The following is a 17,331-nucleotide window of genomic DNA, read 5'->3' as shown; positions in this document are numbered from 1 at the left end:
ATAGAATAACTAATTAATTCAAAATTTTAAAAGATTTTTTTAGTTAAAAGGTAGTTTATTTTGTCTTAACAATGCCACTTGGCTTTTTGTGGTTATGTCACATGTCTTAATAATATGCTTTTGCCTCTCCTTTTATTAATAACTAGTATACTTACCCGCGCGATGCGCGGATCGTTTCAAACAAAAAATAGTCAGAGAAAGATATTAGAAACAGACGTATATTGCATACTAAATTTATTGACCGCATTATAAATTAAACCAAAAGACAAATAAGTGAATTCTATCGAGATCTTTGTATAAATTTATTGCTAGGGACCACCAATCCCCAAGAGGTGTTACAACATACTTGAGAAATGAAACATCAATACTTGGCTTTAAAAGGATTAGTCTACATGAAAATGCATAAATATTTTACTCAAGTTCAAACATAAAAGACATCACATTTGGTTCAAATCTTATTCCAGCTTCAGCTTCAGTCACAAACAAAGGTTAATATGGGTGCATCAACTTGCACAAAATTCTATTTTAAGTAATTCCAACAGAAACCACATAGTAATTTTAATCTTGATCACTTCTCATCCTTCAAAGTACACCTACACGTAGCAAATAGAACATGTACAATAGAAAATAAAATGGATAAAAATGACCTAAAAAAATCATCCCTCGAGATATACTCAAGTCCAGAATAGGACACTACAATTTTCTAAAGAAATCAAGTAATAATCAATAAAAATATTGCATCTCTAATCAATGGTTTAACGCAAAAATAAAAATACCAATACTAAAGAGATAAGTTGGATTATATTTTTATTTAATTTTGGCTATTTACATTTTTTTCCAAAACGAATACATTTACTTTTTATGACAACTCACATTTTACCTAAAGCCTATATTTTCAATCAATAAGAGTATAGTCTAAATATTAAATGACCAGTGAGTGTTGCGTAAACGTTTCAATGACCAAAGTCTTCTTAATATCTCACCCAATTTGAGGAATATCTTGCTCTTTTCTCGTCGAAAGAAAGGAACTCACACGCGTCGATCACTAAATCATCATTGAATGCCGACAATATTTTATCATGCCAAACACCTCGTCCAAGCACACGCGTTGGCTGCTCTCTATCAAAGCATTTGCAATCCTCCCGATATTTGTAGCAATACACTCATCATATCGACTAAAGTGTTATCATTGCACCTTCTCTTTGTGGGCTGCTTTGAACGCGACGATGAAGAAGGCGTTGCTGTGAGATAAATCTTATGTACTTCCATCACATGTATTGTCCATGCTGGTTTAAGATCCATTTGAAGAATTGGTGCCAAAGATGACATGCTACTTATCAATGTTCTCAATGCGTTTTCCCTTCACGAATTTGACATTGAGAAACACATAAAAAGTACAAAGTTTAGGTTGCTAATATAATGACTATAATACAGCGTAGACAAACTTCTATTAGTGTGCATTTTTTCAGACACGGATTTATACTCGTAAAGAAAAGAAAAAAAGAGTAGTTATTTTTTGATTTGTTGAAGCAAAATAACACTCCAAATACATTCTGATGCTCAAAACTAAAATCATCACATTGAGCTAAAAACATCATCTGACATTTGAAAAATCCTTTACAATAACGTAGCTAATAGATCTCTAGTCATTGTAATAGATTCAAGGTCTATAATATTAAAAGACAAGCCAAAAAGTGAGAACAGAGAGGAATGATAATAAGGTAAAGATGCAACGACTGATGGTTTGATTGTTTGATAAGATGTTTTGTACAATGAGAACTGCGTAATAGAACTTAAACCACATACAATCAACCCTATCTATAACAACCTCGTTTGTTCAGAATATTTTTGGATGTTATAGCGAATTGTTGTTATATATAACATAACATGAAAATTGTTTCCGAAAAAGCTTGGCTTTTATAGTGAAGTGTTGTTATATAGGGATGTTGTTATAGAGAGGTCTGACCGTAAATATTGCATGGATTACAGCACAAAATCTATGATATGTAATGTGGACTAAACAAAGCTAAGATGTGCTTTGGAGGATGAACAGAGATTTGACACATTCTTTGGAATTTTCATGTGAGGTAACAAAGAAGCAACTTGACCACATGTTTTGTGATTTAAAGATACTCTTATTTATAAATGAGAAGGAAATAAATTCATCTAAACCACATGCTCAAAAACATTATAGATAATCCACTAAAATATAACCTGTGGATTTCTACTTAAACCGTGCTTACGACCTTTGACGCCAACTTCTCTACATTCATTGAGAACTTAATTATTTTCTACAAGTCCACAATGGGGTTGAGATACAGGCAACAGTATAAAACTGAACCATCCTATCCTATTGCAAAGGAAACATGCAATTTAATCACAATATTGTGATACATATGATAAACCACTCACTTTCTCAACAGGGAAAAGCAGAAGTGAAACGTAAAAGATGATGTTGGGACCATTTTTTCTCTTTTAGGCATATCTACACATCCTGTTCACCAAAATGTATTGCAAATCAAGTTCCTTGGTTCCAAATATTATTAAGTTTTTTGTTATTTCTCTTTGCAAATGCTACAGTCAACTCGAAAATTCCTTTGGCATTTAACCAAACCTGTTTTTTCAACAAGTGCAATAGATTTGGCATCTAACCACCACTGGATATAGATGCTCGTTGACATTTTTAAGAGTGTTGGATAGTGCATCTAAAGCATTTTTATTCTTTTATTAACTAATACATAAGCAACCTCAAATTTTAATATAGTAGTCTTTCAACCTACTGGTTGAATAACTAATACATAAGCCGAGTTCCTGTAAAGAACTTAATAACTTACTTCTCGATTGAGGTATGTATATGATCACCCTAGAAAATCGGATTAATTAATACTAGAATGTATTATATTGGTAATAAATTGTTAGTGCTGGAAATTAATAAAAATCATCAACAAACAGTGTAAAACTTTTAGGCAGAATATGTATATTTTCAGAATTTGCAGTAGTTTCACAGACGAAACAATTATCAACAAACATTATAAATATTTTTGCAGAATATGATATTTTTAGAATTTGCATCAGTTTCAGAGACATAAAGGAGGAACATGATATTGCTGGAAATTAGTAAATAATTATCAATCAAACGTGATCAAACAGAAATAGAAATAAGACTACAATACATAATCACTTCAAATAGATAGTTTAATCTGTTTGAGGATTGCTGAAAATTGAGAAACAAATGCTAAAGTAACGTTAGAACAGAATTATACATTAGTGTATTACGCAAAGAGTTTCACGTGGTTCATCTATTTGAATAGTTCTGAAAATTTATGAACAATAGCAGCAGAGAAGAAAGAAGTATAAAAATAAAAGTAATTATAAATATGTTACCTTTGTATCTTGTAAAATCAACTCTATAGGATATGGTATTTCAGGTTTGAAGCAATCCGGAATTTTTCGCATTCAAACTACTCTAACTTTCAAATTCCATTGCATCCAGTTGTTTGAAATTTGGCTGATCTCATGAAGTTTTGTAGCCATATTTGCAAAGTTAAGGAGGAGCGGCTACAAACGTTATTTATAGTTATGTAGAAAGTGGATAAGTTATGGAGTTAGGTTAGGATGCCACGTTTGGGAAGATAATCGTGGGTTTTTTTTTAATCATTCTTCGTGTTTCTTTGTGAACTGTTTAAAAACGGTCAACTCCAAACGTGGGAGTCAATTCTAGACGTGGATCAAAGTAATTTTATTTATTGAATTTGCAGGTTTAACAAATTAAAAAAAAAAATCCAACTAACGTCTGACTTCATGTAGATTTAAACCATTTGAACTTCTTTTAACAAATAAAAAAAGATAGCACAACAAACATGGGACTCAGAAGTTGATGTAAACTGAACGTGTAGTCAATTTCATGTTCATCCTCTGACGGGTTTCTTTTTTTTTCCACTTTTATTTATAAAAATAATTGCAAATTTGAGTGTGTATTTTTTTATTAAAAAATGGCCAAAAAAAAGTGGGAGGATTTTTTTTTAGTAAAGCTGTGTAATAAATAAATAAAATAACTGCCAAAAACGTTGGAGGATGTATAAAAATCTTTTGTTTAATTTCCTGAATTGTAGTTTAAATTAATTTTAAACTCCAACTATTTTGGATTTGTCCTAAATTTTGACATATGTTGAATTGTGGTTATTCCACTTGGCATTCTATCAGTTTTACTTTTGTTATTCTAGATAGATAGATAGATAGATATAGAATAGATATAGATTTAACTGCAATACTGTAAATTTTATTTGGTACTGTAAAGAGTCGACTAACAGCTTGTTTGGATGGCTGTTACATATCGTTTCATAATGTATCGTATCGTATTGTATTGTATTGTACTGTATCGTTTGATGAATACAATGTTTGGATGGATTATGTCGTTTTGCCGTCGTTTCATGGTATCATGCACCAGTAATATGATGAATAAACTTACAATATTATAAAGAAAAATTATGAGATGGTATATAAAAAGGTAGGGTAAATGATAAAATAAAATTATTTAATAATAATGAATGGTGAGATTGAGAGAAAAACACAAGAAAACGATGTGACCACACCAAATTGGTCGTTACATAAAGTGGCACATTTCATCGTTACGTAACGACAGATTTAACGATACGATACAATAAAATTTAAGTAACAATCAAAACAAACATTGTATTTAAAGTAACAATACGATACGATACAATTGATAAGGTAACAGACACAGGTTAAGAAAAGAGTGGCTGTAAAAGAGTACACTGACATCGAAGCAACTAATTAGGAATTGCCACACATGGGGAGCAAATTACAACAATTTTCTGGAGATATTAGCATGGTTTTCACCGATTGTGTATTCCACTTTTACCAACTTATAAATCTATTTTATGTTGGAGAAGAAGAAGTCTGTTGGTCATCAAAAGTATAAACTTCGAAGACATTTATTCTTGAGTGTCATATTTTAAATGTAAAGTTAGAACAACCATTAAAATTAAGCTAACGTTTGATCATAAATTTCCAAATTTATTTTGAAAAATTGATTTGGGTAAAATTTGGTTTGAAGATGAAAATGTATTTGGACATAAGTTTTCAAAACATATTTCACCTTTTTTTTAAAAAAAAAAAAACATGAAACATGACTTATACCTACAAGTTCTAAAAAATTATCACAAATACCTAATAGTACCTTCATCAATAATATTCATTCTATTATCGCAAACCATAGTCCTGAACATAAATAAATTTGGTACAAAATTATCATTTTTATAATAAACTACATAATACACTATCAGATGACCAAGAAGACGAAGCAACATTGTTACAAAATAATAAATGGTGGGCTCTTTTATAAAATACAAAAGTTTGGGGCAATTTTTAAAAAATATAATAGTAATATTTTGGGCCAAAATCAGCTCTTGAAATTTGGAATTTGGGTTTTGGGAATCTACCAAAATATGGATAAAATTTATGAACATATTTGCCAAAAAAACCCAAATAAATTTGAGCAAACTTCATTTGTAGCCACTAGGGCCAAACTTATATCACCTGATAGCCACAAAATAACCCCTTACAAGTAATAGCCTCAAAACAATAACAAAGGCTAGCAACTGAAAAAGCTGAAACTATACGCTCAACGCAAACGAAAAGGAAAGCAGTCCTAATCGATTTTGTATCCTAAATTCACGCATTCAGTATGGGATCTTCAACCTCCAAACACTATAAAAGTCGCCCAATTATTCACATTGTGAAAGAAATTCTAGGGTTTCTGAAGATTAAACCCAGAGAAGAGCTCCCTAAAATTCACGCTGAAATTCAAATTTTTTGCACAATTGTTGCCTACAATCAGCTTAATAGAGTTGAGATTTCGTTCTTAAATTGTGAAATTGATACAAAATCGACAAAATCAACAAATGTCTATGGAGATTGTGAATGTTGGAACTACAGTTCCAACTTTGATTTCGATTTTACTTCAACACTGTGGTGAATAGATAAGTGAGAGTAAATTTGTTAATTTCCTTGTTAATGGCGTGTTGATCAATTCGGACTGTAGCTATAATTATTTTGTTGATGAGATATACAAGCAATTGGGTAGAGATTCAATTACGAGTGCAATGGAGATAAAATATACAGTGAAGGATGGCTATGTAGCAATTCCAATATACAATAATATGAGTGTGTGCTTGTATATGGAGATGAAAAAGAAAAACCTGGATATCACTGAATATCCATTATGCATAACATTGAAAACTGTATATTCAAGTGTTGAATGCTCATATTCAAGTTCATACTTGGGTGGCCACTTACTTGCAACAACTTCAGCTGGAAACTTACTCGCAACAACTTCAGTTGGTTTACAATGTCAGAACGTAGAAGAAGTACATGGAACTAATATTGTTGAAATGATGGATAATCATGTAAAGGAAGACAAAATTGAGATATTGAAGGGAAATTGTATAATAGACAATCCACAACATGAAGAAATTGCAGAAGGTCAGTTGTATTGGGACAAAGATACACTCATTAGTGTAATAAAGCACTACGCAATACGGAAAACATGTCAATTTATAGTGGATAGATCATCTACAACAAGGTATGATTTCTACTTATGAATTTGCACTTCTCTGTAATTTTTTGTATACAGATCTATATAAAAAATGTACAATTATTGTATAGTGAGATTGTACTTCTCTGTAATTTTTTGTATACAGATCTGTATAAAAAATGTATAATTATTGTATAATAAAATTGCACTTCTCTGTAATTTTTTGTATACATATCTGTATAAAAAATGTATAATTATTGTATATTAAAATTGCACTTCTCTGTAATTTTTTGTATACAGATCTGTATAAAAAATGTATAATTATTGTATGATAAGATTGCACTTCTCTGTAATTTTTTGATACAGACCTGTATAAAAAATGTATAATTATTATATAGTGAGATTGCACTTCTCTGTAATTTTTTGTATACAGATCTGTATAAAAAATGTATAATTATTGTATAGTGAGATTGCACTTCTCTGTAATTTTTTGTATACAGATCTGTAAAAAAAATGTATAATTATTGTATAGTGAGATTGCACTTCTCTGTAATTTTTTGTATATAGATCTGTATAAAAAATGTATAATTTTTGTATAATAAGATTGCACTTCTCTGTAATTTTTTGTATACAGATCTGTATAAAAATGTATAATTATTGTATAGTGAGATTGCACTTCTCTGTAATTTTTTGTATACAAATCTGTATAAAAAATGTATAATTATTGTATAATAAGATTGCACTTCTCTGTAATTTTTTATATACAGATCTGTATAAAAAATGTATAATTATTGTATAATAAGATTGCACTTCTCTGTAATTTTTTGTATACAGATCTGTATAAGAAATGCATAATTATTGGATAGTGAGATGCATATGTATATTGCTTGTTTATTTGAGACACAAGAGTTAAAATCTGAAGAAATGCATTATCATAACACTATATTTTAAATAGGTATTGTCTTACATGCGTGGATGAAAGTTGCAAATGGAGTCTTAGATCTTCAAGTCTACACAAATCAAATGTCTTCAAGGTTAGACGGTTCAATGATGTTCACACTTGCCCATAGATGAGTAGACTATTTTCACAACGTCATGCTACTTCGTCATTGCAAAAATGATTTGCAACAAATATACCAACCCAAAAGCAATATACACTCCGACAGACATCATGAGCGACATGAAACAACAGTATGGGATTAATATGAGTTACATAAAAGCTTATAGAACAAAAGAAAAGGCGCTTGAACTACTAAGAGGGATACCACGTGAATCTTATAGAAAACTGCCGGATCAGTTGTATATGATAAATATGACAAATCCTGGTTCTGTCACAAGGTTACATAAATCAGAGGACGGGCGCTTCATGTATGTTTTTATCACACTAAATGCATCAATCATAGGATGGAAATACTATTACCCTATCGTAGTGGTTGATGGGACATTCCTCAAATTATCACACAGAGGAACAATGTTAACAGCTAGCGCACAAGATGCAGCATGTGAATATGTTGCAGACTCGTATAATAATTATATATGGTATAGATAGTTCTTTTTTGTGTATAACAAAAATAACATGTGGATACTTTCTTATTTGCTTAAGAAGGTAAAAAAAATTCACTAGCATACGCTGTTGTAGATTCTGAAAATGATGCTTCCTGGGAATGGTTTTTTGAAATGTTTACACAGGCTTTTGGGGAAAGGGAAAGGATGTGCATCATATCGGATCGTCATGCAAGCATATTGAGGGGTGGTTCGATTGGGTATTCATAGGTATCTCACTGTGTATGCATCTTTCATCTTTGGAATAACATAAAGAAGCAGTTCAAGAAGAACCATGACCGGCTGAGGAAAGTATTTTTTGCAATGGCCAGAGCATACAAAATTGAAGATTTTAATCGCCTCATGGAAGATATGGACAACATTGATAAGAGGGTAAGGAGTTACCTATTCCAAGTTGGTTATGAAAAGTGGTCTATAGTGCATTCCACTGTTAATAGATCCATGGTGATGACTTCAAATATTGCCGAGTCACTCAATGCAAGGAACAGAGAGGCAAGAGAGCTATCAATCATGAGTTTGCTATGATGAATTTGGTTATGGAATGGAATAATACAAATAGAATGACTGCAATGAGTACATTTATTGGCATATGACAAAAATATCATGAAGTACTGAAGGAAAATAGCTATTTGTCGCAGAAGATGACGGTAAATATTCTTTTATCATGTCTTACTTCATACGCCGGAGTAACATACTTTGACAAAAATGCATTAATACTTGTCATATCCCTGTTTTAGTTTTACTAATAATATCTATTTAAATTTAGGTGAAGCCTTCAACCGATTATGTATATATAGTAATGGATGTTGAACAAAGGCGGAACATAGTCTGCATGCAAAAAAGAGAATGCTCGTGCAAACGATTTCAAGTGGATGAGATTCCTTGTCCACATGCTATGGCAGTATTGGACTACACACACATGGAAGCACCCAAATATTGTTCTGCCTATTACACCAAGGAATACTTTAAGAAGACATATGAAGTGCCAGTTAATCCACTTCCTGATGAAACTACATGGGACCTTCCAACATAGGTGTTAGATAATGTGGTCCTACCATCGATAGTGAAGGGCAAACCAGGAAGACCTGTCACACCTCCTTTTTACGCACCCGCGAGGGCGCAGGGGAGTTTTTCTAATTAAAGGACAATCGAAACGGGATTGGTTTAATTATTTCAGAGTCGCCACTTGGGAGATTTAGGGTGTCCCAAGTCACCAATTTTTAATCCCGAATCGAGGAAAATAATGACTCCATATTACAGTCTGCGTACCAGAAATCCGGATAAGGAATTCTATTAACCCGGGAGAAGGTGTTAGGCATTCCCGAGTTCCGTGGGTCTAGCACGGTCTCTCAACTGTTATATTCGGCTTGATTATCTGATTTTATACAAGTGTGAACTTATGTGCAAAATTTAACTTTTAACCGCTTTTATCATTTCACTGTTTTTATCAGGAATTGCAACGTCGTGAAAACATATCTCGAACCACGTTACATCAATGCACCCATGGTTGTTGACATATTTCGACTCGGTTGAGATTTGGATTTGGGTCACATAAATGTGCACCCGAATTAAGGAGAATAAATTATTAAGACGTGCCTAAAGCAACTAGCGTATTGTTGTTTTGGGTAAGGCCGAAAAATTCGCTAAATGGCTTGTCCCGAATTCTAAGTGTTTTAATGTATATACAGTTAGAGGGCCCCGCAGCTGTGTATATTTTTATTTGACGAGGCTTGTCTCGTTCTACTTTTAAAAGGAATTCGCGACGTCATGGATATGCCTCTCGGATCACGTCACAATCAATGTACCCGTGATTAGAAATACATTTCGAATCCGTCGAGATTTGGATTTGGGTCACATAAATGTGCACCCGAGTTTAAGAAGGTAAGGTTTATTAAAGCGTATCCTAAAGAGACTAACGTGTTGTTATTTTAGGAGGGTTGTGAGATTTGCTAAGCAACCCGTCTTGGAAACTAAATGCTTCAATAATATACATTTAACAAGGGCCCCGCATCTGCGCGTTTTATTTGTTTTCATCGAGGCTCATCTCGTTCTTATTTTTAAAAAGGATATCCTATAGCAACTATGTTTCTTGTCGTGTTTGTCTCTATCAATCGAAAGCTGTAGATAGTCCTAATTAATTAATGCTTGCAAGTTATTTATAACAGAATTCGGAAATGCTTAAAATCAGGGACGAGGCTGCGTGCACAGTCAGTCGAATAAATAATCATGGGCCCAAATCCAACCCATGCGTGATGGGCCAAACCTGGGCCACTGCTTGCTCGAAGCAGGCCTGCTTGGCCTGTTTTGACCTGAACTCGACCTTCACGGGGTTTATATTACAAATTTTATGTTCTTTGTCTTAACAGGTAGTTTATTAGTTATATGAGACCATTAATCAGAAAAGGAAGAACTTAACCCCCTTGTGTACAGTTTTCATGTTTGGCATACGTTACAGCATATATGGCAAAGTAAACTAAATCTGAGATGCAAACTACTTCATTGAGACCACTTTTATCTAACAACATACATATACAATTATCATTCGATACCCTACATTGACATCAACTAGGCTTGCAAGCTAACTTCAGTATCCCAAAATATGAGCTATTAGACATTACATGACATTCAACACAACAGTACATATATATAAACAACATCTGCAGATCTTCTCTTTTATACTCATTGCTCAAACTTTCGAGTTACATTGGTAGTGTAATTGTGTACCTGGTATGGAGGACAAAGAAGAAAGGAATGATCAGCTGGGCAGTATGCAGTAAACACAGCAACAACAGGTACACAGCAACAGCACAGCAACAAACCAACAACCAAATGTTTTCCACAATCCACGAACAACCAACAATAATTCCCAGAACAAAAGAAACCAGCAAATAGTCGAGTGCCAAACCAGTAATTCCAGACGAAGAGTAATGAAACACCAGAAGTAAAAGAGTGTTCAATGCAGCAAATACCAACAGTTCAGCAACCAACAAACAGCTCAGTCAATGCAGACGACAGAACTTGGCCAAGGCAGCTTGACCAATATGAATTCTTATTCAACTTTCAGATGGTGTTTGGTTACAATCTATTTGGAAACTAACTTATGTTTTTCAGCTTTCTTTAAACTCAGTAAACCTTTCTTCAGACTAAAAGTTTCAGCTTTAAGACTAACAATTCCAGCCTTTTTTCTCTTTTTCTGAAGACTAAAAAGTCCAGCCCTGTTTTTGTTTTCCAATGGCCTATTTATAAGCCAAAATGACCTAGTGCAGTTAAGCTGCCTCCCCTGCCAATTGGCAGAATGCCCATACCCTTTAAGCCCATGCCTAAGCATCTTTGGTGCCAGCCCCTTTGTTCCCCACGCTTGGCTTTTGTTTAATCAAGAGTTATGGGCATCATTTTATTATTCATTTTAAACCCCATACTCTTGTGTCTTGTTCCCCATTGGTATTAGTTTAATCTTAATTAGTACCCTACTTGTCAGCTTCATTTAAACTAACTTTTTCTGCCCTTTTCAAACCCCAGACTACCCCTGTCAACCTTGATTATTACTGCCCCGCCTATTGCAGCATCAGGGCACTTTGGGCTTTGAACATTCGATTTCAGAACTGCCCCAGCCTGGCTTTTTAATTGTTTACAATGTAGTTACAAACTAACATTCATAGGTAATGCCCAACATTCAAATCACAATACAGGCCCATTCAGAATATTCGAACATTCAGTCGTAGGAGACTAATCAACGACATTTATCGAGTCGACTATACTAATTATAACAGGTAATAACCAGTCGCTCATATAAACAATACGTTCAGGGACCTAAAGGGTATCAGACAACTTTTGTTAAATTACTGGGCCTATATGAATTAATTCATTTGACGACTAATCTAACTGACGATCATGTTTATCACAGAGTGTATTCAGAACACAAACAGAAGACAATCGACCAAATAAAAGGCCTTTAACAGAGATGGAAGAAATCTGAATGAAAAATAACAACATAACAAACAAACACAACGGAACATGCTGACAACTTAATTAGAACTAAAACAAAAGAAAGGAAAACTTACCAAAAAAGGTTTGAAATCAAAAATGACCCAAATTCTGATTCAACTTCGAACTCTTGAGGCCGAACAAACTTTAATCAGGGTGTTCTCACATGAGAACACCTTGATTAAGGTCTATTAGACCTCAAACCCTTGTCCAGACCGGCCGGATTCCCCAGGTGCATGTGTTCTAAGGTCTGGATTTCCAGATCTGATTTTTAGGGAGTTGTGGGTAGATTTGGACCAAACCAAGCTTGGTTTGGTCACGAGGAAGGTCAGGGGAGTGTCTGATACAAAGATGGTGAGGTTTGGTGTAGATCGAGTTTTGTCTCGAATCTTCAAATCCAGATTCGAGACGATAGGAGATGATTCGAGGTTCGTGGTTAGTGGATTCGTGTTCAGGGGAGTGAGGGGGTCTTAGGGTGTTCGGGAGGTGGCCACCGGCGTTCATGCCGCCGGGTTTTGGTGGAAGGGAAACTAGGGCGGCTTGCTAGGGTTTGGGGGTTTCAGCTTGGGGAAGGAGATGACTGAAGGGGGGGTTCGGATAGGGGGCGTGGGGTGTAAGGGAAGGTTTATATATGGATTGAGGGTTTAGATCCTGGCCATTGGATCAATTGAGATCAAGGGCCAGGATCTACTCATTGAGGAGAGACGACGTCGTTCGGGAGCTGATAGTGGGTTAGGACCGGTTAGGGGATTGGATCGGGTCATGTTGACGGGTTTAGAGGAGGGCCTGGATCCGTTGGATCAATGGGGTTGGACGGCTTAGATCATCTTGCCTGAAACGACGTCGTTGAGGCGAGTTGAACAGCCTGATCTAGACTGTTCGTTTGAATCAGATCAACAACTTTGGTAGGGACGCCAATACGGCGTCGTTTGAGTCCGTGTTTGGGCAGGCTCGTCTTGGACTGGATTAGTATTTTGGTTTTGGGCCTTGTTTCGGGGCCCAAATCAGATTTTCCTTTTCCCCTCTCCTTTTTTTTTTCAAATTAAACAAAAATTCCTAAAACAATGTAAAAAATTAAAATAAACCTACACACATATTGAGCGACACCCACAACGATAAACACACATAAATAAAAAATAAAATAAAATAAAAATGGTTAGATCACAGCTTAGAACGAACGATGCACACATACATATATTTTTTGAATTTTCTTTTAACGACAGGCATTTTTGTATTTTTGTTTGATAATGACTAGATGCAAAATGGACAGTCCTACAAACGACTAATAACACATGTCACGAAAACTTGAACAATTGAAACCATTTGTCACTTATTTTTATTTTCTTTTGGAGTGATTGTCGGTGAAGCAAAAATCACATGCTTACAAGACCGACGAAGTCGCGACGCAAGAGACTTTATGAATATCTGTATACTGAAACTGTTACATGTGGACTGTGTGGAAAATAAGGACATAACAGAAGAACATGCAGGAATGCTCAAGACAACTAGTAGATGCTGCTACAGTGATTTAGTATTTTGTAAAAAAAATTCTTCTGAATATTGCAATTAGAATATTGGAAAAATAATGAGATTTTCAATCAGATTCTCTCTGATGTATGAATTAAGATGCTACTTTTTGTCATAATGAAAGTATTGGTAGAAGTTTTATTTCAAATACTATTATGGATGTCACTATACAAAATAATATACAAAATAGATGACAATCTACAAAAAAGACTGTTACTATACAAAAATATACAAAATAGGTTGTCACTATACAATTTATATGTAATATTTTGTTCCTATACAAAAAAAAAAATAGAAAATAAACTATAGCTATACAAAAAATATACAAAATAGATGTCACTATATAAAAACTATACAAAAAAGAGGGATTACCAATTAAATATACAAAATAGAAATTGTATATATATACAATTACATACAATAGACTCTGACTGTCCAAAAAATATACAGATAGATATACAAAACTGCAGTTAACAGTATCTTACACTTACGCTACAGTTAATGATGTCACGGTGCTTAAGATTGTAAAGTTAACTGGCCCAATGCAACAGGACATGTTTTAAACACTTTCTTATCACATATTCACTGGCATAATATGAAAACAGCAAAACCGTAATATCTCAAAGAAAATGAAACTTGACCATAACACATCCATGAGGTCTAGTATTATATTTTGATTTATTCAAACCTTCAACTCTATCATAATGGTAACTGACATCGTTACATTCACTGGTCAAGAAGAAACTATATAAAGATTTGAGCATCTGCCATCACTAAACCTGTACATTCCAGTACCCCACCCACTCCAATTACTTCTTCGAAGTGGGTAGAACTTTTTCTAAGGCAAAAGGCCATGTGTGTGCCATGAGTGCTCTTAAGAGGGGAAAACAAATAGAGATCCTGGCAATACACAAAGCTTTAACATTACAAGCAACATATATTTCTTGTATGCCTTTCCAATTTGCAAAAGCTGTCAAAAATGCAAAACATGTTTCAACATTAGCATTTCAAACATATTGTTCAAAGACATCCCAAACAGAAAAGCATAAAATGTGATATAGGTATGCAACTCTATCCTATCATAGACAATATAAGAACCAAACTACTTCCATCTTAAAACTACATGTGAAATTTCTGTTAAACTATCCCAAATTACTTCATCTTGCCCTTCAACTTGCCCTTTTTCTTGATATCCTTCATAGTCTCGTCATCACCAACATGTGTCTTGCCCTTTTTCTTGTTATCCTTCAAAGACTTGTCATCAACAACGGAATGCGACTTGCTCTTTTTTTTGTTATCCTTTTTTATCTGATCCTTCAATCTACCAGTAGACTCATCATCACTAGCTGTATGTCCTCTTTGTTTCTTCACTTCATAATCCCATAGCAATATACCATATCGATTTCGTATCCCGTCAATATCAATAGCTTTAGGAATACTGCTGCCTTGAATGATGTACTCAGCAAATGCAACAACATAAATACCACAATCACTACATACAAGGTAGCACATAAACATTGAATAAAAGTTAGGATAATATCCAAATAGGAATTCATATACAAAAAATGAATAAGAATCAGAAATATTCAATAATAATTTACGTGTTATCTTGCGTTGGCAACCTATCAACGACATGAATCTCAAAAGGATCATTGGCGGGGATTCCCATATGATTCTCCTTTGTGTCCCAAAAACTAATACGATGAAGGAAATGTGGGAGCAACACTGAGTATGGCTCAACTTATCTATGAACTGAACTATTATGTCGTGCGCCACTCATGGAATCATATACATAAATGCGCAGATCTTTGAATGACAATCTCTCCAATATCCAGTGCCACTTATCAGACAGATTTATAGGGAAAAGGATTTTATCAACAGTAGACCAAGGAACATTACATCTTAAAAAATACCCAAGTATGTACTCAGCAATTGGATCTGTTTCAGTAATCAAATTCATGCCTCTATTTTTCTCCAAAAACTCCTTGTACAAATTCGAAATCAAGCAGTTAAACCAACAGTCAGTCATTGTGAATCTTCGTTGTGAACATCAACACCATACTTCTCGTTCTTTCTCAAATAGTAAAAAATTACATCAATATGCTAAAATGTGAAGAATATACACAGTCAGAAAATTACAGTATGAGAAAACTAAAAATGTATATCACCAGTTTATATTTTACAGTTAAAGTGTTGACGTACTGAATCACACAAGGGTAGGCCGGGATATGCAAATGTGAAGAACCATTTTTTTCTCCAATATCATCAACTCCAAATTCAAAGATTTTATTTAGCTTATTGCCAGCCTCTGTATAAACACCGTCCCTGATGAATCATGATAAAAAGATATGGTTCATAACACGAAATAAATAAGAAAAAAAAAAGAAATAAGAAAAAATTGAAACATAAAACTTACGGCGCATTAGTCCTTAAGCCTCTATTGATGAAAGTGTTTCACTTACACAATACTTTGAAATCAATAGGATTGTCAACATTTCCCTCAAAAGGATACTTTATAGTCAATATGGGCTTCTTTGACTTAGTTGGCTTGTTTTCAACAACTTGGATGGTGCCACCAGAGTCAAATGTGTTTATGAATGGTGACTTCATGACCCATGTTGGTTTCCTTTCTCTAGGGTTCATTTCAGGTGTGTCATGATCAACAACAACTATATGATCTTCCTGCATAGTAGCAATATTTTTCTCCACTCCTAAACAATCACCATGTACAATATTTTGATTGAAATACTTTTGGGTGATTGCAGTTATTTGAGCCTCAGCATCACTACTCCAGCTATTGTCCTCACCACCTTCCTCACAACTATTTTTACCAAGTTGTACAGAATCATCCACCAAACTCCCCATATTAGAAGTATTTTTGTCACAAAACTGTTGGGTGATTGCAGTGATTTCAGGCTCGACATCCTCAATCCAGGCTTCGTCATCACCAACTCCTTCACTACTTTTACCATCTTGTATAGAATCCTTCACCACACCCTCTATAACATTAACAGTTTGCTCTAGACTTACCTCATTGTCAACATTTTTCTTTACAACTTCTTCAATGCCAATATTTTTCTCCATAGCTTCCTCACTACCAAAATTATTGTCTGAAAATTCCTTATCATGATGGTTGTCATCTTTTTGATTACCCTGTTCAGAAAAAATATACAACAAGTTGTAAAATTGTAGTAAAAGGTAACAAATAAGTGTAGTCATGAGAATACCTTTGAAGCATTGCGTACACCTAGAGCTTTAAAAACCTTTTTAAATGAGGAAATCATTAAGTTCTCCAAAGATGAAACCTTGTCGTTTACCTATAAAAGGAAAAGTGAAACCGAATATCAATTAAGTTGTCAAAACTGCTCAAAGACAAAATAGAATTGTACCTTCTTGATTTCACTTCTCAGAAGTTTCAGCTCTTTCTCGCTTGAATTCAAGTTACTGGACTGTGGATCCGGATTCTCATTGTTGATAGATTGTGATTCTGGCTTATTTTTGCAGTGCTTCTTAGCATTTGTTTTAACTTTAGCCACGACTCCAGATTCAATATGAATCTCATTTTTATCTTCACAAACCGGGACAAAGTCATCCAATTGAAGCCTTGTTTGTTTATCATTTGTTGGGGAAATGTTACCAAACACCAACTACAAATAAATAAATAAAAGTTAGCAATCACCAAATGTATCAGAAATGCATAA

The 17,331-nt window shown here is 34.0% G+C and overlaps 1 protein-coding gene across 1 annotated transcript; it reads left to right on the top strand.

Annotated features, from left to right (window-relative positions):
• The first annotated feature begins 8,422 nt into the window (after window positions 1-8,422).
• LOC142170380 (uncharacterized) lies at window positions 8,423-9,152 on the top strand. The gene is made up of 2 exons (XM_075232278.1): window positions 8,423-8,611; window positions 8,886-9,152. Exons 1-2 carry the CDS (start codon window positions 8,423-8,425, stop codon window positions 9,150-9,152), a joined length of 456 nt encoding a protein of 151 aa, XP_075088379.1.
• The last annotated feature ends 8,179 nt before the right edge of the window (window positions 9,153-17,331 follow it).

This window comes from Nicotiana tabacum, chromosome 16, assembly GCF_000715075.1.
Source record: "Nicotiana tabacum cultivar K326 chromosome 16, ASM71507v2, whole genome shotgun sequence".
NCBI classification, from domain to species: domain Eukaryota; kingdom Viridiplantae; phylum Streptophyta; class Magnoliopsida; order Solanales; family Solanaceae; genus Nicotiana; species Nicotiana tabacum.
Note: the sequence above shows the minus strand (reverse complement) of the source record. Positions and strands in the feature narration are given on the sequence as shown.